Source organism: Onychomys torridus, chromosome 13 (genome assembly GCF_903995425.1).
Source record: "Onychomys torridus chromosome 13, mOncTor1.1, whole genome shotgun sequence".
Taxonomy (NCBI): domain Eukaryota; kingdom Metazoa; phylum Chordata; class Mammalia; order Rodentia; family Cricetidae; genus Onychomys; species Onychomys torridus.
In genome coordinates, this window is record NC_050455.1 from 24,073,913 (window position 1) to 24,101,106 (window position 27,194).

Below are 27,194 nucleotides of genomic sequence, written 5' to 3' on the forward strand. Positions count from 1 at the left end.
TTTACCTTCTGTTTGTTATATACACAAGCTTCACAGGTTTATTTTTTAAAAAAGTCTGTACACTTCACAAGACAGTACAAATTAGCTACAATCTGCTAGCTACACATTAGGGCATTAACACAACCCATGATTTTTGCCCTAAAACGGGCAACTGTGCTACTCCAACTCTCTGAAAAGAGATTTTTCTCAACTCATGGCATCTGGCCCAGGCACCTTCTCTTCTGGGCCCATATTGCTTCTCAGCCTTTTGACTAAGATCAAGTGTGGACCTGAGCCCACATGCCCCAAGCTCTATCTTGTTTATTCCTAGTTCAGGTTCTGCTCAAAGAGGGGACTCTGAGGCTTCACTTCTTCATCTTCATATCTGCTTCAATGGCACAGCGGCGTCCCCTGGTTCCCCCATCCTAGACAACACCAAAGGAAGGAAGGAAGGAAACATGAGTGAGCTGGTTACACAGTAAGAGACATCACACAACAGGAATGCTGGGAATTTTACTTCTTGGGGGGAAAGAATCTACAGAGAATACCAAAGGGACAAAGTGGAAAGGATTTTCTGTTTTCCCACAGAGTAGCTAAAAGAACACCTGATATTTTGTGAGTGGAACTCTAAGACAGTACTTTCCTCATGTCAATACAAAGGTCTTCGAAATTCACCTGGGGTCCCACAGAACGACTATCAGTCATCCCACCCAGCCCCGCCGAATTGTGTGTAAAGAACAGGTAGTGCAGATGAGAGGTGAGGAGGCAGAAAGGGCAGTGGGTAGTGAGGTTCTTAGCTAACATACCTGTCCAGTTGCTGGTCCCTATAAGAAAGGCCTTTCCTGCAGGCTGACCCTGGCACTAGCTCCCTAGCACCTCCTGACAGATGTTCTCCATGAGATCAGGACAATCAGGCTTCTTTCCATCTGCTGCTCTCTCCCTGCAGCCCAGTTCCTTCCTCTTGTGCAAAACTTTGCTGTCTTCGATAGATAAAAGATCCTATTAACTGGCCTTGCAATAGCCAGCCACTTGAATGAGGATCGAGAGTCACTGTTGCAGGCCAATAACAAAGAATAGCGATCACAGTGTTCTGTTTGTGGTACAGGTCTATAGGCAAGATGAACTAGTGAACACTTTTGCTGGGCCGGACCATTTCTGCATTTCTAATATGCAAGGATTAAAAAATTTTTAGAACATAAGTTGCCAATAGCCAACAGTAAGAATAGAAATAACACCTTGCATTTGTGTAACATTTTAATTTTTTTAAAGTTAGTTTCATAACTTAGTTTATCCTCACAACATCCCTGTGAGGTAGGCTAGACAGGTATCTCAATCTTATTTTTTCTTTCTTCTTCCTTTTTTAAAAAGACTTATTTTCATTTACTGTGTATGAATGTTTTGCCTGCATGTGTATACATGCACCACAAGTGCGCAGTGCCTGTGGAGGCCGGAAAAGGGCTTTGGATTCCTTGAAACTGGAATTACAGGCAGTTGTGAGCCACCATGTGGTTGCTGGACACTCAACCCAGATCCTCTCCAAGAACAGCAGTGTTCTTAACTTCTGAGTACCTCTCTAGTACTCCCTCCCGCTCTCTTTGGAGACAGGGTCTTAGTCCATAGCCTAGTATGCCTCAATCCTCCTGCACTCAACTCATTAGTACTTCTATCATAGATGAAAAAAACAAGGCCCTCAAAGGTTATCCAATGATTTTAAGACCATCTAGGTTTTCAGCATGTTTTCCCTTACTTCACTGCTCTACCATGAACAGAGTTAGTCATTTAGTTTATGGAGCAAAAAAAAATAAAAGCCTTTAAACTAGATCTGTTATGTTTACCTATAATCCCACCAGCTATTAGTGTAGCCAGTGGTCACTGCTACCGAGCTCTTTGAAACCATTCTGAGTAAATCATCACTACTCTAGGTGATGTATGCGGTGGCACACGTGGGTGCAGAGGACAACTCTGTGGAGTCAGTACTCTCCTCCCACTTTCTTTGGGGTCTGGGGATCAAATTCAGGTCACCAGACTTCCATGGCAAGTGCCTTTACCACTGGAATCTTTAGCTTAATTTTACTGAGGGTTTGTGTGTCAAGTCTCCCGGTTTAGTTAGGAGGAAGTGGAAGGTGCGTGTTAAAAATCTGCCAACACAAGGACACTGCTGAGAGACCAGGCAGCAGCTGCTGCTCGGAGCTATCTTCCACTTGTAACTAAAGAATTGGTAAAAGGTGGAAGTGAGAAACGAGGAGCAGGTGCCTCCCAGTCTTTTCCCAAGAACACCTCCGATTTCAGTGCAGCCATCTTATAGTCAGTCCCTGCCCAGCAACAGCCATCCCTGCCCCCCACGCTCCCTGACACACACACATACACACACACACACGCAAAGAGACCAGAATGCAGAAGAAAAGAGCTTTTCTTTTCAAGAATTTCAAGACATTGCCACAGTCTGCATGTTGGATTTCCCTCTGCCACCCAGGCCCAGCAGGAGCTAAGAATCTTTCTGCCAACATCACCCCGTGCAGCCATTCAATACTTACAAAGAGAGAGAGAAGGAAGGCAGGAGAGCCCATGGGGACACTGTCCTGTTAGAGGACAAACAAATACTGATCAGGTTCCACAGAAACTCTCAGCCACAAGCACCCCAAACCTAAGGACAGAGGGCAAAAGCACCACACACACAGCACAAAGACAAAAATGTAAAACTCGAGAGCAGGAGGAAAGATCCCACAGCCGTCTACCACAGGACTCCAGAACAGGAGCTGAGTCACCAGCTACCGGGCGCTACTTCCCCCCACCCTGACAGCACTCTGCTAGAGGATTAATAACTCACTCACTCACTCACACTCTCTCCCACATCAGTCACAGCAGACTTCTTCAACAGCTGGACAGAAGCAAGCCACCACCATTCTAAAATCTATTTACACACCACTGGCTTGCAGAAGGTTAGCAACATTAGAGTAACTTAAGGTTCTCTGGATGTTTTAGACTTCATTTCTGTCTCCTTACCTTCTCTGAAGCATCTTGTTTTCGGGTAGAATCTCTCCCCCGAAGACTTTTAGCACTGATTCCAGACTCGGATGTTTGCATAATCAACTGTGTGGCCAAGAATTGCTGCAGGGAGAAGAAAAAAGTTTGGTCACAAAGATCCGATCCAGTAGGAAAGGACCAACATACTTCAGGTTTTGTGACTATAACTTACATAGTATCTTCTAGTCAATACTTTTTGGCTTACTAAAAGGCTTAATTCTAACTGTTCCTAAATGATTTAGAAGTGAAAAGTAGCTTTTAAATAAAATAAACAAAGACCTTTCAGCACTTCAAGTCACTTGGCACACTTAACAAAGATACACTAGTCCTCCAAGGTCAACATCATAAAGGGTGGTGGTGATACAACTCTTAAGACAGAAGTGGACTTCCTGTGATAAATAGGTATTACACACACTTTTGATACATGTGCCACAATACTTTATGTAACTAAAAAATAACATGAACCCCCTAAAAACTAAGTTTAAAACTTCAGAGGGGGTAGGGATATAGCTGAGATGGAACAGTGCTTGTCTGCCACACATGAAGCCCTCCCTGGGCTTACTTCCTAACATGAATACACTGGGTGTGATGGGGATGTGGTGTAGCTCAGGGGTGCAGTATCTGCACAGCTCACAGAAGGAAGCACGGGTTAGATCCCTAGCAATGAGAGCACAACAGCAGCAGCAGCAACAAAACCTTCAAAAACGGGATTCATTTGCCCAAGAAAGACAGAATTTCTATCATGTTTCTTCCACCAAACCAATAAAACCTATACAACTTCAGTAAGAAAAACAATTACTTATCTGTTCTTGATGCCTATTACAAACAAGTCATCAATATGAACTCTTCACTTTATTACATCTCTACTGAAACAAAAATGAGCCTCAATGTACCTGGATCTGTTCCAGGACATCTCTTTGCATCTCCACTGCCATGTGATACACATCATGGTCTGAGCTGTTATACATAACAGCATTCTGAAACATCAGCATGATGTCACGCTGAAACTCGGCTGTGCTGCGGATCAGTCCATTTTCAATGTTTTTCTTAATTGTTGACAAATCCATAGGTCTAAAAAACAAACAAACAAACAGGGCTAATTGGCTATGGAGGAGGAGGATTCACTTGGATTTCTGAATATAGTATCACTATATAGTCCTGTTCACATATACCTTTAGTATCAGCCACCAAGATTTAAATGCCGACCCATTATCCCAAAGCATGTACTCAATTCCCCACAAAAGCCAATCTGCAGAGTAGGCATCAAGGAAAGTAGTGAAAGGTGTTTATTCTTTTGGACTGTTAATGGTGATTAGCCATTGCAATGGTCAGTTTAACACCAATCCTAGTCTTCAAGTTCGAGGCCAGCCTGGTCTACAGAGCAAGATCCAGGACAGGCACCAAAACTACACAGAAAAACCCTGTCTTGAAAAACAACAACAAAAACAACAACAACAAAAACAGAAAAACAAATAAACAAACAAATCACTTTTGCTTTAAATTTACTACCTAATGCAAAAATTCACTTAAGCCTACACAAATTCTAAGTTAGGCATGTTAGTTGGACCATGGCTTACCTCTGCACAATGCTATGGTAGCCAGGTGCTATGTCATCTGTAACAGGTTGCAGGAACACATTGGCATACCTGTCCAAAAAGAACAGATTGGTTATTGACTTATTCTCCTGAAGCAAAGGGGGAGAATGTACTCTATGCAACAGAAGGTCTGTAGACCCAACACCAACATACGCAGTCTCGTGGCTCACTCAAATAATCTCCTAAGCCGACAATGGTAAAGCCTGCTCACCTGTGATTTGCTGCAGCTCTCCACACAAGCATAATGGCTTTCTTCCATATCTTCTGAGCCTGAATTGCTTCCTGATCTTCACTGCACACGGAGCTGAAACAGACACAGGAGTGCTACTAAGCATACGGAGAAAAACAAAACCCTAGTTCTCCCCGACTATCTGTTGCAAGCCAAGAAAGGGAAAATAAGTAAATTAAGGCTAGGGGTGTGGCCCTCTGGGAGAATGCTTGCCTGGCAGTCAAAAGTTCAATGCCCCCCCCCCAACAAAAAACACCCACCCACTGTGGGGAGTGAGAGGCATGGCTGTTCACACCTATAATCTGTCTGTAATCCCAGCATTGGGACAGAAGCAAAAGGATGAGAAGTTCAAGATCACCCTCAGCTATGTAGTATGAACCGAACACCAGCCTGGGGTCCATGAGACCATGTCTCAAAATGAAAAAAAGAAGGCATCACAGATACTCACAACTGTGAGGAGGCAGGGCTGCTTGGGATGGAGTCTGCCAGTGTGTGTGACTGCAGTGTGGCATTGTGGATACTAAAGCCATCGTCACTCTCGCTCACAGGGGGCTCATTATCCATCTCAGACAAATAGCCCTCTCCTTGGTCCTCTTCCTTGGGCTCCTCTAGGCTAGCCACTTCACTGACTCCATCTTCTTCCTCCTCCTCACCCGGAGCATCCTTAGATAGAGTGTGCATCAGTCAACAAATGCAAGCAAAGCTACCCAGTAAAGCATACTGAATGAGCTCTGTTTGGGGTCAGATCAGCTCTGGAGATGGCCTCACACTTTTTTGGCTGAGCCCTCTATCACTTATACTACCCTCTACTTACTGACTAAGTAAGGTAAAGTAATTTAGAACCTGGACAAAGAATAAAGCCCAGGATCTTTTTTAAAGGAAGGAAAAATAAAAAAGCTACTTACTTAAGACTAAGCTAAGAGGCGTTCCTTCTTTCCCCTGGCTCTTGAGAGGAACTCTGACCCTGGGTACAAAGTTATCGAGAATCATTTTATTTCATGTCTTTGCTGATGGAGCAAGCTCACCTCACATTACTTTAAATTGTTCCTACTACTTCAGTGATTCTAAGATAAAACCCAATCATTCTCTTTCAATGTCTAGCGGTACCTGCCTCCCCACACGCTCTTCCTGACACCTGTAGTCACTCTCAGTCACTCTAGATGTACCAAACTTCTTTGTGCACTAGCTGCAGAGAAACTACATGATCCTCACAACTCTCCTAGGGAAGCACGCGCTGCCGCCGCTGCTGCTGCTGCAGAACTCCCACTAGGCCGGACTGGCTACGACAGCTTCTATTCATCTAACTCCTACCGGTTTACGAAAAAGATAGCGACCAATTTACTAAATTGGGAAAACCTAATCATCTGGCAAGAGGAATAAAGAAAAGTCTGAAATACCTTTATCTGGCTTCCAAAAATAGTCCCTGATTCTTCTTTCAACGAGTCTGCAGAGGAGAGAAAGACTACCTGGAGATTTTGTACTCGGCTTCCCCTTCCTGTGGACCACGGCCTTCCCTGCAGCTCTCCTTCCTTTCCACGCTGTCCTGTCCTACCTCCTCTCCTTGCCCACAACCCACAAACCCCGAGAAGCCAAAGGAAGGCATTTCAAGTCAGGTACAGTTCAAAGTTTCTACCGTTACTTACCTGACATTTCAAACTTGTGTTGAGTCTCTGCCTCTAAAGGATCTTCAATAGGATTTGAGCCATGTGATGGAGACAACATGCTTTCAGGGGATGCCTGAAGATCAAAAAAGAGTAAGTATCCTAATTCCTAAGAAATTGTTATAGTTCCCACAATTTTATTCTCCCATGATTGTTAAGACCATAGAAGAAATCATCTAGTATTTTAACGATCGCCTTGGCAAGATAGGATGAGCACACTACTAGTTGGCAGTCTGTGGCTTTGGGTATGTACAACACGCCAAGACTCAGGAATTCCTGAGCCTAAGTTGCCTCCGTCATCACCCTCCTCCTCCTCTCTCCCCACCCAGTCGTATTAAGTACCTCTGTCTTCACAGTGGAAAGTGGCATCTCGTCGCCTTTCCCGCTGGAACCACCTGCTTCACCAATCTCTCCAGCTGCAGAACTTCTAGGTTCTTCATCGAAGTCTTGACTCCTGAGTTCTGGTGGCTCCATACTTGAGACTGGACCGACTCCAGCTACTCTCTCGGCCCCTGACATGCCTGGCTCTGGCTCTGCAGGTTCCACCTTAATCTCCACACCTGACTCCCTGATGTCTACCAGTTCATGGATCCCTTTGTTCTCGGTCTCCTCAAAGTCGGGTCTCTCCTGTTTGACTGTCGTCTCTGGTGCTGGAAGAGGGGCTGGCTTGTCCCGTTCCTGCTGGATAGGGTGCTCCCAAGGGCCAGGCAGGGACTGAGGGTCGTCATGTTCTTCACAGAACGACAGTGCTGCTTCTACAGCTGCCACATCCAGCACTTCAGGGTGATCATCAACCTGTCCCCAAGACACAAACTGCTGAGAACCCAGAAAGAGCTGTGTCCTCGGTTACCAGGACAGAATCAGCTGCTGCACCTAAAGCGGCTCTCTCCACCTTTCCCTAAGTTCAGTGGAAAGAAACAACACTTGTGCTGAGCAACAGTGGGAGGGCAGGGCAGACAAGCAGTCTATCAGACTTCAAAGATGAAAATGGGCAAAAGAACAATTCATCTTTCTTACTAAGAAAATCAAAGGAAGGAAGAAGAGGGTAGTCTCTGTAGTACTACACAGGGAGACTTTTTAGGATTTTGCTAAGTAGTTACCTTGTCTTCAATGATGGCAATAATATCTCCAACTGTTTCAAAGTCCAACTCTTCACCTGTGTAAGACACAGCAATATCCATCTTCTCCGCCAGATCTAAATCTTCCTTCCCATCTATGCTTGGAGCCTTTGATCCACCAGGCGCTTCTGCTACTCCTGACCGGAAACACTCTTCTTTGATAGAATTAATGATCATGGAGATTTCACTGCTATCCATGGAAACAGTCACAGTATGTGGATCTCCCACAGCTTCCAGGGGAACACAGTTGTCAGGCTGACTCACTGATTAATAACAGGAAGAGAAAAAGCAACTCAGAAGCTTATCCATTAGTAAATGACCACCTGGAGATCACACCAGAGCTGTAGACACACACGGTCAGACACACTTAAGGTCAAAAACTCACTTCTGCCCATGTTTTCTTCTTCCTCATTTTATTTACAAGGTAAGGTGAGAATACACTCTCAAGCATTCTGTGTCTACACTTAACCTTCCCCGCCCACCTCCTAAGATACACACCCACTTCTATCCTTGTTTACCCAAGGATAAAGATGACTGCTTTTGTCTATGGAGAACAGAAGAGGAGCATCTATGTGGGAGATGAGCTTCTCTGACTAAGTTGGGTCCTGAGGCTGCTCAGGGCGTGGGTCAGGGACGAACCTGGAGCTGCACTTTCAGGAGTGGAGACAGGCGGAGCAGAGGATGGTGCTGGCAGCGCAGGCATCATGACAATGGTAGCCTGGGACACAGGCTCTACAGGAGGTGGCACAAGTTTCACTGGAGGCTCGCTGGCAACAGTGGTGAAGGAGGGAAGAGGAGTGGTGAACTGTGCAGGGCCAGCTTCTAGAAGCCGGGAAAGGGTGGGAGCACCTGACAGACAAAGAGGGGCACAAAATGAGGAAAGAACGCACGTGAACAAGAAGCACTAGCCACTCTAGGACTAATCAAGAACGCCCTACAGTTCCAAAGGGTGGAAGTGGCTCATAACCACACCCCACCTTCTTTAGCCTCACCTAAGGTCTTTCTCCAAGCTAGGAATGAACCCAAGCGCCAGGTTATACACTGTATATATTAAAAATGGGGAGTCATTTTCTCTGAGGGAAAATAAGCAGTCACCAACAATAAAATAAAAGGACTGGCATGACAGGCAAGAGGCTGAGGAAGAAAAGAGAGTTCCATGGCTACAAAGCAAAATCCTGGACAGCCTGAGCGCCATATCAAGACCATGTCTTGAAAACAAAACAAAACAAAAAAGGGAAGAAAAGGAGAATCGAGAAGAAACCTTGCCACTTCTGCCGAAGTTCGGCACACTGTATACTACCCAAGCTCAACTTTAATCAAATGCTAATTGTTCTGTTTTAGGGGTGTTTATTTTGGATTTTTAAGACAGAGATTTTCCTGTGTAGTCCTGGCTGTCCTGGAACTTGCTCGGCAGACCAGGCTGGCCTTGAACTCACAGAGATCCGCCTGCCTCTGCCTCTCGAGTGCTGGGATTAAAGGCGTGCGCCACCATACTCTGTCCAATCTCTAATGTTTATATGGTATTAGTATTCTTGCTTCATATTGTCTGTTATTTAATCCTTAACACATCCCTGAAGTATATATGTCACCATTAATAAAACAGGAAACTAAGTCTCAATAGTTAAGCTGCCTGTCTAATGTCACAAAACCAACAGTAAGGTGGATCTGAGATTCAAACCAGGTCTCTAGTTCCAATCTCTTTCCCCTATTTTATAATCTCCAGGGTCTCTAATTTTTTTCCACAATGTTGCAAAAACTAATATTTTGCCACAATTAATAAAATAGAAAACTAAGCTTCAATAGTTATCTATTCAAGGTCACAAAATCAAATAGTATGAGTGATGTGAGATTCAAGTCCAGCTCTCTGGTTCTAAATCTCTTTCCCCTATTTACCCCAGGGATCTCAGGAATCTTTCTGCATTCTGCAAGGCACAGTGTCACTATTAACTTTACTGTTCCTTTTTATTATTACCTATTCTGAGGTCAATTAGAGCTATCAATATTTTATTTTGGAATGGATCAATAATCTCAAACACTATGTTGTTTAATCGAAAAACTAGCTCCAAAGCAAAGTCTAAAAACTAATTGGGCCTTAAATATATGATAACTATTTTCTTTATAATGGCCATGAAAAGCATGAACAGTAACTTACCTGAGGCAGCAGGGGAGGCTGCAACAGTACTGGTTGTGGGCTGCATCTCCCCACCATGTATCATGGGAAGAACCCCGCCTACCTCCAGGAGCACACCTGTGCTGTTCAGATGGCCAGAAGCCACAGACATGTCACTCTCATTTACCTACCAGGGAAGAGCAGAGGTGAAGGCTATACTCAAGATCTTCCACTACCACTTCCCAAAAACAACAACAACAACAACAACAACAACAACAAAACGCTCCAGTGCTCAAACAAACTTCTTCAAACCAAAACTTAGTGTCCACAAAAATTATTCAAGATAGAAGGGAAACTCTAAACTCTAATGTTCAGAACTTCAGTGACAAGAGTTCTCTGGGGGAAGAAAACCACAAGTAATTATCATTCAGACACCTGAGGATCCAAGGACCAACTTAGTGCACTTTTTAGAAGTGAACCTTTAACTAGGACATTGCTGTTTGTTTGCTTGCTTGTTTGTTTTGCGTGTGTTTTTGTTTTTCCCCAGGTCGTATTTTAGGGCCCAGGCACTCCCTTCCAAGTACTAAATCACCACAGCTCTCAAACACCCACAGAAGTCTCCATACCAGTCTGGGGCTAGTAGGCAGGAGGCTGCCCTTCTTCAAGAGCTCTGACAGCAGAGGGGAGGGGGGTGGAGTTGCTTTCTGTCCAAGCATCTTTTTCTGGGGTGACTCATCTGTTACTGGGGTCATGGGGGCTTCTAAGGGTGCAGAGCCTGGAGGAAGGGTGTCAGGAATCCCAGGAAACGAGGTGACTGGGGTACTCGGCAAAGTCCCAGGGGTTACCTAAGAGACAACAGAGAACCTTTATCTGACTTCTCAAACTACGGAAGGTTCCCTACTAATCTGGATGGGTTAGTGTGTCTATTATTTTATTAGTTCTGAATGGAAATACCCAGAAACTGTCTATACTTTTTTCTCTTCCACTCACTCTAACCCACAACCCAATCATTCCATCCAACCTCCTTATTTTCAAACTCCTCAAAACACTATTACTATTTTATTTATAAAGATTTATTCAGCAGAAATTTCATAAGACTAAATACATTTACAAATAATTCACATAGTCCTTTACCTATCTCTCAAAAAGCCAATATCCTCCATGCTTTTAGGTCCATCTTTACAATCTTTAGAGTTCAGACCAAGAGAAGTTGCTTCTAGGCAACAAGTGGTTTCCCATTATCAGCTCTCTGCTGGCTTATTGTTCCTTTGCAAATCAACTTCAATCAATGCCAACAGACTTACCCCAGAGGTAGCCTCTTCCATAGTGGTTGGAGTCAAGTCTCCCAGTGGGTAATCACCTCCTGGGGAGGCAGAATCTATAGGTGAGCGGACCATCACAGTTGGCAGCCTTCGAGGAGGTGTTTTTACTGCTTGCCGAGCTAGAACATAAGCAAACAGAGACCAAATCTTCAGGACTAAATAAGTGAAACCAGCCACTAGTATATCCTAAAGAAACATTATGAGTCTAAATTAGAAGCTTTATTACTTTCTTTAGCTTAATTTTTAAAACTAAGGGCAATTTTCACACTAAACAAAATAACTACTTAACTATTTCAAAGGTCCTTGTAGTAAATGGTTTACATACTTCTCAATGTCTTCTCCAGAATTTAAGAGTCTGCTTTTAAAAAGAGGAAAAGACCTCATTGGTTCACACCATGTAGTCTCTCTTACTTACACTTGCAAACACTGATCTTTCTCCCCCTACCTCATCTCCCAAGGCTCACTGAGATGAATTTTTGATTCCACCTCCTTCCTGGATCCACTTGCCAAATTCTGGAATTACAGGCATTCACCACTGTATCTGGCTTTCCTTTTTTTCCCCCCCTCTTTAAGAATTTCTCACAATGTCGCACTAGCTGGCCTGGAACCCACTTTGTAAAGTGGACTGGCTCACAGAGATCCGCCTGCCCCAGCCTCCCAAGTGCTGGATTAAAGGTGTACACCACCACACCCAGCTCCATATTTGGCTTTTTTTATTGGCCTCTGAGTTCTAAAACCTTCATTAAGGCCAATGAGATGGTTCAGTGAGTAAAAGCTCATACTACCAAGACCGAGTTCAATTTCTGGGACCCACCTAGTGGGAGAAGAGAATGGACTTCCACAACTTGTCCTCTGATTTGTACATAGACACGATGGCACTCACCTGTGCCCCCCACCAACAAACTAATAAAAATAAAAAAATAAAAAATTTAAAAAGTAAAAACATAAAACCTATACTATGTTCACCATATTATCACCAAGCTTATGAGTTCTACAAGTAAACTGGAGATCTAGACTATAAAGAGACCTCATTTTCTAAGTATTTTTTCTCGGACACTAATGGATGATTTATTCTGGTAAAAAAAAGATAAGAATTATTCTTTCCTTTTTAGTTGTTTGTTGGTGCTACAGACTAATAAGCCTCATACACGCAAGGTCAGTGTTTCTGACTGGGCTATTTTAGGAGGCTTCTGTGCACATGCTGACAGTACATCTATACATTTCTCCTGTTACTGCCAGTTTGCTCCACAAATTCAAAAATACTGAAACTTTAGAGAGTGAGGGAAAGTTTTAACTGCCCCACAATCCTGGCAGATCAGTCAGGAACCTAAAACATTTTGCTTATCTGGAGCCCACAACTGGGCAATCATGGGACAATACAAAACCAGTTATGGGAAACATGAAGGATCAAATAACTGAACAGGTGTAGGTTTCTGGTAGTTTCCAAAGCCTATCAGTATAGAACTCCTTTTGATAAAAGCCTGTTTACTTAATGTCACTGGAGGTCTGACTTTAGGGGCATGTACAAGGCCCTCAGTTCAACCCCTAGCAAAGAAAACAAAAAGAATGTTTGGGGAAGGGGGGGGATGATAAACTTTGCAAACTTAAACTAATAGACGGTGATTAGAAAATAATCGTCAGCTACGTCTCCACAGTGGCACGGTCACCACTCACTGAACACGATAGCCAACTGTCATCAGCGTGCAGCACTGCACGACTCGGTGTTAGCAGAGGCACTAGACACCGCTTACCCTGGTATGCAGCATCTGTAGCCTTCCTCTTCACTTCAGCCTCTTCCTCCTCCAATTTCTTTTTCCTAAAGAAGGAACTGAGTTATGTTAGCAGGTTCGAGCTCTTCCCCATGGTTCACTCCTGCCTTCACAAAAATGGCTTTGGCCAACTGGCACAGAGCACAGATGGGACCTACATTGCAATGTCATTGCAAAGCTCATCCAGCCTGCTGTCCATGTGTCCGGCCTGAATTAGTTCTGCATCTCTTTTGAGCCGCCTATAAAAAAAAGAAAGAGACAAACTGCAGTTCTCCTTAGGACTTCTTTTTTTTAAGTTTGTAAGCTTTTTTTTTTTTTTTTTTTTTTGAGACAGGGTCTCCCTCTGCAGTCCAGGCTGGCCTCAAACTTACAGAAATTTTCCTGTCTTGGTCTCCCGAGGTAAGCACTGGGATTACAAGCATTAAGTTATCATGCTGTTTTTAAAAAAGTAATTAGAGTAAGTGAGTGAGTGAGTGAGTGAGTGAGTGTGTGTGTGTGTGTGTGTGTGTGTGTGTGTACACAAGTACAGGTGGACACATTCCACAGAACATGAGGTCAAAGGACAAATGTGGGGGACTGGTTCTCTCCTTCCATCTTGACTCAAGCAGGGTTCCTCTTATTTCTACCACTGGGCTGCCTAATCACCACCTACTTACTATCCACTACCACATCCGGAGCTTTTTACATGAGGTCAGGGGCTCAAACTCAGGCTGTCAGGCTTGTACAGTAAGCGCTTTTAACTGCTGAACAATCTCCATGACTCTTGGCTTGTTTTCTAAGCAAAAACCTTGCTAAGTGGTCCAGGCTGGTGTGAACTTGTGGTCTCAAGTGAGCTTTCCATTCCAACCTGAGTTCAACACCCAGCCTTAATTACGTTTCTTTTTCTTTTCTTTCTTTTTTTTCCAAGACAAAGTTTCTCTGTGTAGCTCTGGCTGTCCCGAAACTCACTCTGTAGACCAGGCTGGCCTCAAACTCAGAGATCACCTGCCTCTGCCTCCCGAGTGCTGGGATTAGAGGCATGTGCCACAGCTGCCTGGCTTAACTAAATTTCCTAATCTGCTATTTTAAAAACTTTTATGGGGGCTGGAGAGATGGCTCAGAGGTTAAGAGCACTGGCTGCTCTTCCAGAGGACCTGGGTTCAATTTCCAGCACCCACATGACAGTTCACAACTATCTGTAATTCCAGTTCAAGGGGATCTGGCATCCTCACGCAGACATGCATGCAGGCAAACCACGATGCACATAAGAAAAAAAATCTTCAAGAAGTCAGTTCTTGATTTCTTTCCGAACTAGCCCTCCCCAAGTCATGTGATAACTACCTGTATCTCTCCTGTGTCTCCTTTATCACTTTCTTTAGCTCCTCAACTCTCTCGGCAGTCAATCTCCGAACAATAACATCTTCAACAGTTTCTACCACTTCTCCTTTCTCGCCCCGCTTCCGTCTGTGGAAATCAAACGCCAGTCAATCCAAGTTGCAGTAAGAGGACGTTTGGGTTCTGGGAGCCTTTTCTACCACTGAACCATAAGTACTATCTACTATACTCTTCTCGCCCGATTAAGACATATTTCCATGGTAACACTTTCCAACTAAACAGATGTGCACCTGGGTTTATACTCACTTTGGAGTCTCAGTAGTCTCTAAGAGTTCCGAATACTGAGAAGCACAATGCTATAGAAAAAAATGAAAATGTGATAAGTAAGCTTGGAAAGAAACAAGATTTCCAAGTTTCAACAATCAGAAGAAGACTAATGAAGAAAGCTATTCAAGACTGCACGGTTTAGCTGGTCATGGTGGGAGGCAGAGGCAAGGGATCTGATTCAAGGCTAGCCTGGTCTACATAGTGAGTTCTAGGACTGCCAAGGATACATTGTGAGATATACACACTACTACTGCCACCACCACTAAATAAAAATCAGAAAAAAGTTGTGGGGTTTTTTTTGTTTTGTTTTTGTTTTTTTGTTTTTTGTTTTTCGAGACAGGGTTTCTCTGTAGCTTTGGAGTCTGTCCTGGACTAGCTCTGTAGACCAGGCTGGCCTCAAACTCACAGAGATCCACCTGACTCTGCCTCTCGAGTGCTGGGATTACAGGCGTGCGCCACCACTGCCCAGCCAGAAAAAAGTTTGTAATACTTTTCTGTGCGCGCGCACACACACACACACACACACACACACACACACACGCACGCACGCACGCACGCACGCACGCACGCACGCACACACACACGCACACATACGCACACATATACATACATACATATATATATAAAACCAGATTAGCAAACAGTGGAGAAAAAGAAAAATGGTATATTTTCTTTTGTTTTTAGTTTTTAAAATATTTTCAAATATTTTAAATTTTTTTGTTTTGAGATAGGGTTTCTTTGTGTTCTTTGGCTATCGGAACTCACTCTGTAGGAACAGGCTGGCCTCAAATTCACAGAGATCATCCCATCACCCAAGTGCTGGGGTTAAAGGTGTGACCCACCACTGGCCAGCTAAGTTTCTTATTTTTATTAAATTTAAAATATCTAAATATTTAATTTAAAAAATATTTTTACTTAAACATTTATTTCTTATTTATATCTCCATATGTATGTCTATGAGCCCTCAGAGACCAGAGAAGGTACTGAATGCCCAGAGCCTGGAGTTTTGCAAGATACCGGATTACAGGTGCTTGGAACAAACCCAAGTCCTCTGCAAGAGTGTTAGGTTCTCTTAACCACTGATCCTTCTTTCAATTCCCTTTACTTTTCTTTATTCTTTGCAGCAGGGTCTCTCATCAAAGAAATGAGATCTTGTTTCAACTGTCTAGAAAGCCAGCTTGCCCCAAGGAATTCTTACTGCCTTTGCATTCCAAATACTCTAATAACTGCTGGCTTGCCACATCTTCTCGGCATGTAAGGTGGACTAAGTATCAAATTCCAGTCTCTGCTTCTACAGTCAATACTTGAACCACTGAACCACCTCCCCAGCCATGATTTCTTTGGGTTTTCCTGAGATAGAGCTTTGCTATCTTGAAACTCAGCATATAAACCAGTCAGGTCTCACACATGTTGATATACTCTTGCCTATCTCCCAATTGCTAAAATTATAGGCATGTACCAGGACACCCAGCCTCTAGCACTGTTAGTTATTCCTTGCTTCATGAAAGGCAGAGCATGGTAAGTATAAGTAACCAATTTCATCTTCCAACGAGTGTAAAAGAACATCTGATTGGTAACTTACTTTTTGAGAAAACCAGTCTGGAGGCCGGCCAGGTTCTGCAAAAGGCTTGATTGCTCTGCTAACCGATACCCTAACAAAACAAGAAAAGCCTTATTATATACCAAACAGGAAAAATATAGGTGGCAGAGGTACACTGAATTCAACGTTTAGTGTTTATAGATCACATTAGAATAAAGAATTGCCATGGAACTATTTTAGAATACCTTCCCTTTATTATTAACTATTTATTTGCTTTTCAGTGCTCCAGAGTTAATAGCTCTAGGTCTGGAATACCTGACAATGGAAAATGACATAACTATGTAAAAAGCAATTTGGGGGCTCTTGAAATAGCCCAGTGGGTAAGGCACTTGCTGGCAAGGCTGATGATCTGAACTCCATTCCCAAAATCTACAGAGTAGAAGAAGAAATATCAGCTTCTACATTTTGTTCTCTGACCTCCACATCATGCACAGTAAGTAGCATTCACACACCTATATACACATACATGCACAATAAATTAAAATGCAATACAAAATCTTTAAATGCTAGAAAAAAAATCTTTAGATGTATCCAGAGTCTCACACATGTAGGCAAATCAAATACTATATAACCAGCCTATATCCCCAGCCTGGATTAACTTTTTTTTTTTTTTAACTTATTTAGTTTACATATGTGAGTGCTCTATCAACTTTATGCCAGAAAAGGGCATCAGATCCCATTGTAGATGGCTGTGAGCCACCATGTGGTTGCTGGGAATTGAACTCAGGACCTCTGGAAGAGCAGCCAGTGCTCATAAACACTGAGCCGTCTCTCCAGCCCACGTAGATTCTTAAAATTAGCTCTTTGGCCATTCTCCCTTGACCCAGTACCCATATTTGGTATATCTCACTTTCTGACTCTTTTTTGAGAAGCCCACACTTCTGCTCTCATCTTCCCTTCTGAGCCACTTTCTCTCTTAACCCTCATTATGAAACTGTATTTAAATACCTTTATTAACACTTAACTGTTTTTTAAAACCTGCTCTTAAAAGCTCACAACTTTTTTTAAGAATTTTTTTTAAACTTTATTTTATGTGCATTGGTGTGAAGGTGTCAGATCCCCTGGAAATGAAATTACAGATAGTTGTGAGCCGCCATGTGGGTGCTGGGAATTGAACCCGGGTCCTCTGGAAGAGCAGCCAGTGCTCTTAACCACTGGGCCATCTCTCCAGCCCCAAAAGCTCACAACTTTTTATTTGTTTTTTGGAGACAGGGTTTATCTGTGAAATAGCCCTAGTTGTCCTGGAACTTGCTTTGTAGACCAGGCTGGCCTCAAAGTCAGAGATCCACTTGCCTCAGAATTTTGAGTGCTGGGATTAAAAGCATACACCAGCCATTTAATTTTTTTTTTTTTTTTTTGGTTTTTCGAGACAGGGTTTCTCTGTGTAGCTTTGCACCTTTCCTAGAACTCACTTGGTAGCTCAGGCTGGCCTCGAACTCAGAGATCCACCTGGCTCTGCCTCCCAAGTGCTGGGATTAAAGGCGTGCACCACCACCACCGCCCGGCTGCCATTTAAATTTTATGAAGTATTTTTCACATTTTACAATGTATGCTTATAATTCTAACAAATAGGAAGAGGCTGAGAAAGGACGGCTATCACAAACTTGAGGCTAGCCTGAGCTACATAATGAGTATCAGACCAGCCAGAACTAAATAACAAGACCCTGTTGTTGCTCCCACCCTATCCTTCCCCCAAAAGCACCTGGGTATTGGTCTACATGACTAACCAGGCAGCCAGGGCTACAAAGTGAAACCCCATGCCCAAATAAACCAAAGCAAACCAATCTCCTAAGAGCATTTCCTATCAATCAGGCCCTGTAAATATGCTAAGCCTTTTATTATCTTCCCGACAGAGGAAAAACTAAACACTAGACCATACCTGTAATCAAAGTAGCAACATCAAGTTATAGTCACCGAATTAAAAGACAGGAGCCAATCTATGTATAACTTTCTGTAAGTAAAATATTATCTAGCTGAGCCGGGAGGTAGTGGTGCATGCCTTTAAGCACTCAAGAAGCAGAGGTAGGCGGATGGATCTCTGTGAGTTCGAGGCCAGCCTGGTCTACAGAGTTCCAAGACAGTCAGGGCTATTATAAACACCAAAAAAATTTAAAAAAAAAATAAAATCTTGAGGACAAAATCAGATGATATGGAGCTATATGGAGATTTAGAGGCTAGCAACAAAAACAAATCTTTATAACCAACTAAGACGACTTCTGACTTCCAAAAGCACCAAGCAAGCACATGGTACACATGCATGTATGCAGGCAAAGCACAGATACACACAAAATAATAGAAATAAAAAAATTTAATAGTAAAGGCCAACAAACAAACAAAAAAAGCAAAATAAGTATTTTCACAGCCAATTCTCAAGCAAAGCAACAGAAGTAACTAAACTGGTATTATTAGAATTAAAGACTTTTGGCTGAGCCTGGTGACTCACACCTTTAATCCTATCACCAGAGAGGCAGAAGCAGGTACATTTCTGTGAGGTCAAGGCCAGCCTGGTCAATACAGTAAGTTCCAGACAGCCAGGGCTATATGGAAAGGTATTGCCTTGAAAAAATTTTTCCAAAACTTTTGTAAATAATACCAATCAAAACAGTGCAAAGACAGCTGGAGACATAGCTCAGCAGTTAAGATCATTGGCTGCTCTTTCAGAGGACCTTGGTTCAATCCCTAGCGCCTACTTGGTGGCTACTTGGTGGCTCAAAACCATCTGTTACTCCAATTCTGGGAATCTCATATCCTTTTCTAGCATACACATACGTTAGATATATATAAGCAGGCAAAACTCACACACATGAAAAATAAATGATTAAAAACTGTTTCTTATAAAAGTGTAAAGACAATATGCAAAATAGGAGAAATAGTTGCAAACTGTCAAAGGATTAGCCTCCAGATTAGAGCTATAGAATTATAATGCAAAGAATTGTAATGCAATTACTAAACAAAAATGGACAAAAAACTGAGCAAAAATTTCTCCATAAATATATAATGCTTATATAACCACATGCAAATATACTCATTACTGCACAGTTCATCAGAGAAATACATATCAAAACCACAATAAGGAACTAGATATGGTGGCTCAAATTTGAAATTCCAGGTTATATGGCTGAAAAAGAGAATCACTGAGATTTCTAGACCAGCCTGGACTACATATACAGAACCTTTCTTTAAAAAAAAAAAAAAAAAAAAAAAGCTGAGCATGGGCTTGACTCCCAGCACTCAGGAGGCAGAGGCAGAGGAAGGAGGATCTCTGTGAGTTCAAGGCCAGCCTGATCTAAAAGAGTTCCAGGACAGTCTGTCAGGGCTGTTACAGAGAAACCTTGTCTAAAGAAAAGAAAAAAAAGAAAGAAAAAAGTGGAATGTATTGGCTCGGCTCATTTACAGTTCATACTGGTAAAGACCCTTGTTATCAAAACTGATGATGATCTAAGTTTGATCCCCAGAATCCACAAGGTGAAAAGAAACAAACCCTGCAAGCTGTCTTCTCATCTCCACACCTGTACACACATGCGTGCATACAAACACACAAATAAATATAAAAAAATCCATGAGATATGACTTTATACTTACTAGTATGGCTACAACAAAGGACAGGAAATCATGTGAAGCAGATAAAAAAGCTGAAGGTGATGGGGATACAGTTCAACCAGTAGAGTGCTGGCCTAGCATCCATGAGACCTTGGTTTGATCCTACCACAAAAACTGGGCCTCATGATATATGCCTACAATCAGCATTGGGGGGTGGGAGTGGAGCGAGTAGAGGCAGGATCAGGAGTTCAAGGTCATCCCAGGCTACATATGGAGGCAACTGAAGTTAGCTTAGCTTAAAAAATGAATAATAAGGGCTGGAGAGATGGCTCAGAGGTTAATAGCACTGGCTGCTCTTCCAAAGGTCCTGAGTTCAATTCCCAGCACCCACATGGTGGCTCACAACCATCTGTATGAGATCTGGCGCCCTCTTCTGGCCTGCAGTCATACATGATGTATATATAATAAATAAATAAATCTTAAAAAAAAAAAGAATAATAAGGCTTGAATAAGGTTGTGGTGACAGAAGCCAGTAGAATATGCTGAAGAAGGAGCAGACAGCCTGGGCTATAATTTTTTACTGGGCATGGCAGCACATGCCTTTAATCCCGGGCACTCAGAAGACTGAGGCAAGAGGATCTCTGAGTTTGAGGGATCTCTGAGTTTGAGGCTCGCCTGGTCTATAGAGTGAGACACTGTCTTAAAAAAAAAAAAAAAAAAAAAAAAAAGGTCTGATGGCTGAAGGTGTAATAAGCTAGCAGACAGCATGCACAAAGCCCTGAGTTCAATCCCCAGTACCTCTACTCTCCAAAATTTGGGATGGTGATGAAGAGATGGTTCTTAGAACCCAAATTCTGTTCTAGGAACCCATGTCAGACATCTCACAATCGCCTGGAACTCTAACACTCCAGGGGATCTGATGTCCTCTTCTGGCTCCCAAGGGATCCTACACTCATGTGCCCATATTCCCATTCCAACACACACATAAACCTACATAATTTTTAAAATAATGTATCCAAGAAAATGATTTGGCAGTTCCTCAAAAAAAGTTAGACCCGGAGTTACCACATGACCCAAGTGCACTACTTGGTGGGAACTCAGGAGAAATGAAGACACCATCCACAGAGAACTTATTCACATCTACCCAAGTGGGGTAGATGAGTATGAAGTTGTCTGTTCACAGCCAAGGGATGTGCACTCTTGGAATTACTCAGCCTACACTGGACGTTATAGTCACTTGCTAAAAACAAACAAATAAAAAAATGTGTCTGTACTGAACATGTACAGACTTTATTACCTAAATCAGTGGCCCTCAAGCTTCCTAATGCGGAGACCCTTTAATACAGTTCCTCTCAGGCTGTGGTGACCCCCAACCATAAAATTATTTTCATTGCCACTTCATAACTGCAATGTTGCTACTGTTATGAATCGTAATGTAAATATTTTTGGAAATAGAGGTTTGCCAATGGTCATAACCTACTGGTTAAGAACCTCTGCCCTAAACCATTAACATGGAATTTCATTGTATTAGAGATAATTTGGAGTATTCAAAAGGATATGTGTTGGTGACACGCAAATATGAGGCATCTTATGTAAAGGAATCGAGCCATAACCATTTTATAACCTCAAGAGTCCTGGAACTAATTCTCCATAGATATGGAAAGGATGATTCATACTATTATCTGGCCAATACTAGAAGAGAAGTATTAATATATGTTACATGTGAATAAGCCTTGAAAGTGCTATATTAACTAAGACAAAATTAAAAGTTCTAAAATTAGGTTGCAGGGATGGCTGCACAACTTTGTAAAAATAGGAAAAAAAACTGCCCAAGTTTTCACTTTCAGGGGGCTTATTTTATGCTATGTGATTTGTACTTTGGTAAAGCTGACTACTACATAAAGCTAGCTTGATGGTACATGCCTTTAATTCCAGCACTGGGGAGGCAGAAGCAGGCAATCTCTGAGTTCAGGCCAACCTGGTCTACAGTGAGTTCTAAGATAGCCAGGGCTACACAGAGAAACCCTGTCTCGAAAACAAAAGCCAAAAAAAAAAAAAAAAGAAAGAAAGAAAGAAAAATAGTCATATAGCCCAAGAAATCAGACATCTTAGATTCCTTACCAGTTCTGATCTCCACTCCTCATAACAGAAGATGCTAAACACAACTTCTCTCGGATGGACCATGGCTCTGTTGGGCCAGTACTCAGCAGCTTGTGCTCTGGGAATAAAGAAGGCTTAGAAACGATCCCTGAGCTAGTCCTAAGTCCCAGAACGGCTAAAAGCCTGATATAAAATAGTATCCCAGGCTGAGCGTGGAGTATTAACCCTGGTTCTCAGGAAACAGAAGCAAGCTGACTTCTTTGAGTGTGAGGCTTGCCTGGTCTGCATAGTGAGCTTCAGGCCAGCCAGGCTCAGTCACACAGTAAAACCCTATCTCAAAACAAATACATCTCAATCCTGTTCGAACAATGTAAACTTCTACCATTAATTATTATCACCAAATCCTGATTTTCACCATTTCAACGACATATCACTACTAGCCAGCGTTAACTGTTTTCTGAACACTCATTTATAGAACACTTCATTTGTTCAAATGCCATGGCTTTAAGTTCTTCTGCTCTCAAAATATTGGCAGTATTACGTTTAAAAAGGAAATTCTTCTTAAAGACCAGTTTTATAATTTTATTCCAATTTGAACGCAAGCTTATTTCCCAAGATTCCCAGGGGCCACCGGCTCCTCCTGCCCACCTCCTTCTTTGCATAAAGTTGTTTACATCTCAGCGCCCCCCCCCCCCCCCCCCCCGTCAACTGTCGGGTGTAAGACAGTTCGTCGGTGAAACTGAAAAAATGGCTGAAACACACGAGACGCATTTCCCTCGGCGGCAGGAAACGCCCACAATTAACTGAGCTCATTCCGGCCGCTTCCCACAGCTTGGCTCGGAAAACAACGGAGCCGCTGGCCACTCGATACCGGCCCTGGATAGCGCCTAGCACACAAAGGCTTCCACGGCTGCTGCTCCCCAGCCTGGGGTTCATCCCTACCCTGGTCAAAGCCCAGCAGCGGCCCTGAGCCCCCCATGGTGTCTGGAGACCTTGCGCTCTCTGACAGCCCACTCCTCCCACTCCAGTCGTGCATGACGAAAACGGGATGCCCAGCCTCGACTCTACAAAGGCCTAGAACGCAAAAGCGGCCCCGATACTCACTGCCTGTCCCAGTCGCCATCTTGGCTTCGACGTCTACGGACGCAAGCGAAAGATACGGGGAACTCTGGGAATACGGTACCAGCGTCCGTTCGCGGTGCCTCCTGGGTAACGTGGGTGGGTCCGCCTAGGGAATTTTTTTTTTTTTTTTTAACTAACAAAGGACAAGGGATAGCAGCTGAAGCCTCAGGAAAGAAACGTCTAGATCTAGAGATAAAGAGTTAAGGGGAGACGAATCCCACAACGAACAACTAGGAAGCCCTGACAGTTGGTAACCCGGACCCACATTAGAAGCAAAGAGGTCAAGCAGAGGCAAACGGACTCCCGGTAGGCTCCGCCCCCTTCCCCTTCGCTGATTGGTTTCTTCAGATTTCGCTCTTTGATTGGCCGGACGGGCTCAGCGCGCAATTTAAAACATTGTACGAGGAACAAAGCTGCGCCTCGTGGGCGGAGTTGTGTTCTCCGGTAGCGCGAGTCTAGCTTCTGCAGCTGGGTGGGAGCTGGGACCGGAGAAGCAGCGAGGTAGGCCGTCTTCGGGTAAGTGCGATTGGGCCGGAGCCCTGGTTATCGGCTCTTGCCTGCGTGGCGTAGTCCGCAGAACGCACCCTCCCCCGCCCCCGCGTCTTCTGTAATCCCCGAGTTCTCTCCGTGGTCTTTGGAGTGAGGTTGGAAAAGTACCCTAGGAATCCGAAGCACACCTGCACTTGTGGGCCTGTAGACAGCCTATAAGGAGCGCTTTTACAGCTCGGTATCTCTCGGTGCCTACTCGCCTCCAGAAATGCAGCCTCGGGCTGGCTTATTCTCATTCTCTTCCCCTTGGCTGGTAATAGTATAGAGTCGTGACGGAATGTCCTGAGCAAGGTCATCCCCCTCACGGGGGGACTGTTTTTGACCTACAGGTTTGCAGTTTCTGTGCGTTAGTGTTCTTCTACCCATCTACTCTTGGTTGTTTGTTTGTTTGTTTGTTTTTAGACGTTGGCTGACGCTCCTTGCCATGTCTCACGAGATCCTTTCTCCGCCAGCGGGCTTACTGTCCGATGAGGATGTTGTAGTCTCCCCCATGTTTGAATCAACAGTTGCAGATCTGAGGTCTGTGATCCGAAAGGACCTTTTGTCAGACTGCTCTGTCATCACCTCTTCTCTGGAGGACAAACAGGTAAAGGAGTTGACTGGTTTAGGGGCAGAAAGTGATATCCTCAGCTTAATGGTTCTTTTTTTTTTTTTTTTGGTTTGGTTTTTCGAGACAGGAGGATTTCTGTGAGTTCAAGGCCAGCCTGGGGTACAGAGCGAGTTCCGGGGGCGTGGGGGGAGGGGGAATTAAGGGCAAAGCTGGGCCTTGTGGCCCATGCCTTTAATCCCAGAGGCAGGTGGATCTGTGAGGCAAGCCTGGTCTACATAGTGAGTTAGTGCCAGGACTACATAGAGAGACCTTGTCTCGAAAAACCAAAACAAAATAATCAATCTTATTTCTCCAGTATATAGGCTATTTATTTATGTTAAATAATAGGTACAAGGATGGAGGGTGTGAGAATGCATGTTTGGTATGTCCTAGGTTCAGGTCTCAGCACCACATGTAATTGTTTGCACAGAACCATGGTGGCCTTAACTAGGCAGAATGGAATTCATGTTTCAGTAGTCATAGCTGCCATTGCTTTAGCCTTTCTTTTGTAAGGCCAAAGATATTTCATTGTAGCACTATTCATGTTTGGAGCCAAGCCTTTGTTGGAGGGGACTGCCCTATACTTCGCAAGATGTTTAGTAGCATTTCTGGCCTCTATCCACTAGACACAATAACTTTGCACTAATTAGAATTCAGTGTCCCTGGGAATAGCCGGTCTAAATATCTGCTGAATAAATGGAGTGCTATTTAACTTCTTTCTTCAGGTGAGTCACTAAGAACTTTGTTCATGGTCTCCTAATTACTAAATGATGAAATTGGGGCTCAGATTCAGGCATGTCTATTATTTGTTGGTGTTGTGTGGATGTGGTGTGGATGTTATGTGGATGTGGTGGGGATACATACATGTGGGAGTCAGGACAACTTTGTAGAGTCAGTTCTCTTATTTGTTTGTTTTGGTTTTTGTCTGAGACAGGGTTTCTCTGTGTAGCCTTGGCTATCTCTTCCATTATTATATGGAGTCCTGTGATTGAACTCAAATTGGCAGGCTTGTTTAGCAAGCTGAGCCATCTTGCTAACCGAATTTTCATTATTGAGCTTTGAAAAAAATTATTTATCAGAGCTGGAGAGATGGCTCAGGGTTAAGAGCCCTTCCTACACTCTTCCAAAGGACCCAAGTTAAATAAACAAAAAATATTTATTTTGAAATAGTCTTTGTAGTCAAGACTGGCTTTAAATTTCTGATCCCCCATCTCTTCTTACTGCTGGGTGTTGCGATTACACACAACCATGCCTGGTGCATACTGGTTTTCTTTTTTTCTTTTTAAGATTTATTTATTTACTATGTATATGGTGTTCTGTCTGCACGTATCCCTACACACCAGAAGAGGGCACCAGATCTCATTACAGATGGTTGTGAGCCACCATGTGGTTGCTGGGAATTGAACTCAGGACCTTTGGAAGAGCAAGCAGTGCTCTTAACCTCTGAGCCATCTCTCCAGCCCGCATACTGGTTTTCAAACATCAACCGATTCTAACTCAGATCAAAGTTCATGTGAGCAAGAATGAGTATGGAGCCAAAGAATAGTTGCACAGGCCACTTAAGGTGGAATGAGGGATTGGTAGCATGCTTTCTAGGAACTGGGATGTTTGCCCATTTGCTTGACTCTGTGTCCTGGCTGGAATCTGTTACAGGCTCCATTTGAGGACACTGCAGAGAGAGTGAAAGTTTACCTTCGAATCAGACCCTTCTTAACTTCCGAGTTGGACCGACAGGAAGATCAGGTGAGGATTTTAAGGTGGAATGGTGTAGTACAAAAGAGGCTCCCTAGGCATGCTTCTTTACTATGCTAACCTCCATTTTCTACTTTCTCAGGGCTGTGTCCGTATTGAGACTACAGAAACCCTTATGCTGCAAGCACCCAAAGACTCCTTTGCCTTGAAGAGCAACGAGAGGGGAATTGGTCAGGCCACCCACAAATTCACCTTTTCCCAGGTACGCAATACTGTGGTATGAACATAGGCCCAACACTTAGGAGAAAATGTATTTCTTCTTTAAGAGTTCTGCCTGGATGTGAGTTCTTTCTGTGTGTATCTATAGTTTTGGGACCCTTGTTATGTGTCTCATACTTTATTTAGGTGCTTGTCTCCCACCTCCCATCCCCCATTGACACTATATTACTAGTACCTCCTTTCCCTGGTAAGATTGCATACTGTGGCTCATATCACAGTGAAGTTGCTTTCCCTGAAGCTGAGAGCTAGTGAGTGGGAAGATAGGACTGGGATCTAGACCCATCCATCTCCAAACCCATGCATCACAGTAGCATTCCATAAGTATTTAATTTGGTAGAAAGGGACTAGCAGAGAGTGGCTGAGACGTCTGCGTTTAGGAACAACTGGAGACCAGCAGGAAAACCTGCTTGAGTGGTCCCCAGAGAAGGAATACACCTACTAGTCCTACAGAGGAAACATGTGGTAGGTGAAGTGTGGCTCCTGACAAACAGGTCTGTTTCTAGATATTTGGGCCAGAAGTGGGACAAGCGTCCTTCTTCAACCTGACGGTGAAGGAGATGGTAAAGGATGTACTCAAAGGGCAGAACTGGCTCATATACACATATGGAGTCACCAACTCGGGGAAAACCTACACAATTCAAGGTTAGTAAGCTTCAGCAGGGTTGCTAACCAGCATCTAATGGTTGTCTTTGCCTGTTGATGCCCTGAGTGAAAGTTATTATCTCTGATAAGACAATTCTTGTAGGTACTACTAAGGATGGGGGGATCCTGCCCCGGTCTCTGGCTCTCATCTTTAATAGTCTCCAAGGCCAACTTCATCCAACACCTGATCTGAAGCCCTTGCTCTCCAGTGAGGTAATCTGGCTAGACAGCAAGCAGATTCGCCATGAGGAAATGAAGAAGCTGTCCTTGCTAACTGGAGGTTTCCAAGAGGTGAAGTGAAGTATTCATGAAGCTGGGATAAAGGGTACAGATTTCAGGAAAGATTTGTGCTTATCTTCTCTCTATGCTCCTTCAGGAGGAGCTGTCCACCTCCTTGAAGAAACGTGTCCATCTAGACAGTCGGATAGGTGCCAGCACCAGTTCAGACAGTGGCATTGCTGGGCTCTCTTCCACCAGTCAGCTCACCAGCAGTAGCCAGCTGGATGGTATGTACCATGAGTGGGCTCTGTGCTGGGCAATGGTAGGGACCCACTCTCTACACCTGGAAGCTCTAAGGGGTATAGGTCAGAGATTGCAACCTGAACCCCATCATTTGAAGTTCCTGTAGACCAA

At 43.6% G+C, this 27,194-nt stretch overlaps 2 protein-coding genes across 5 annotated transcripts in view; one reads left to right on the forward strand and one right to left on the reverse strand.

The window, feature by feature from the left end:
- Brd8 (bromodomain containing 8) lies at positions 1–23,049 on the reverse strand. Of its 4 annotated transcripts, none has more exons than XM_036204272.1 (22): positions 22,793–23,049; positions 21,710–21,806; positions 16,031–16,100; positions 14,428–14,477; positions 14,128–14,250; positions 12,966–13,046; positions 12,790–12,866; positions 11,021–11,157; positions 10,343–10,561; positions 9,759–9,903; positions 8,246–8,455; positions 7,589–7,869; positions 6,831–7,283; positions 6,471–6,564; positions 6,225–6,271; positions 5,276–5,490; positions 4,810–4,902; positions 4,581–4,649; positions 3,897–4,074; positions 2,983–3,087; positions 2,514–2,558; positions 1–404 (listed from the first exon to the last, which is right to left on the reverse strand). In XM_036204272.1, the coding sequence occupies exons 1-22, from the start codon at positions 22,809–22,811 to the stop codon at positions 345–347; spliced, it is 2,868 nt and encodes a 955-aa protein (XP_036060165.1). In that variant the 5' UTR covers positions 22,812–23,049; the 3' UTR covers positions 1–344. The 4 variants fall into 4 exon arrangements, with proteins under 4 accessions (XP_036060165.1, XP_036060166.1, XP_036060167.1 ...); XM_036204273.1 differs by having other exon boundaries at positions 12,790–12,854; positions 22,793–23,048; XM_036204274.1 differs by lacking the exon at positions 10,343–10,561 and having other exon boundaries at positions 22,793–23,048.
- Positions 22,955–27,194, forward strand: part of Kif20a (kinesin family member 20A) — an 8,699-nt gene continuing 4,459 nt past the window's right edge. The window contains exons 1-7 of the mRNA XM_036204276.1: positions 22,955–23,116; positions 23,762–23,945; positions 25,602–25,691; positions 25,783–25,902; positions 26,423–26,561; positions 26,665–26,852; positions 26,938–27,067. Coding sequence (XP_036060169.1) covers positions 23,784–23,945; positions 25,602–25,691; positions 25,783–25,902; positions 26,423–26,561; positions 26,665–26,852; positions 26,938–27,067 — 829 coding nt within the window. The 5' untranslated portion in view covers positions 22,955–23,116; positions 23,762–23,783. The remainder of the gene's footprint in view (positions 23,117–23,761; positions 23,946–25,601; positions 25,692–25,782; positions 25,903–26,422; positions 26,562–26,664; positions 26,853–26,937; positions 27,068–27,194) is intronic.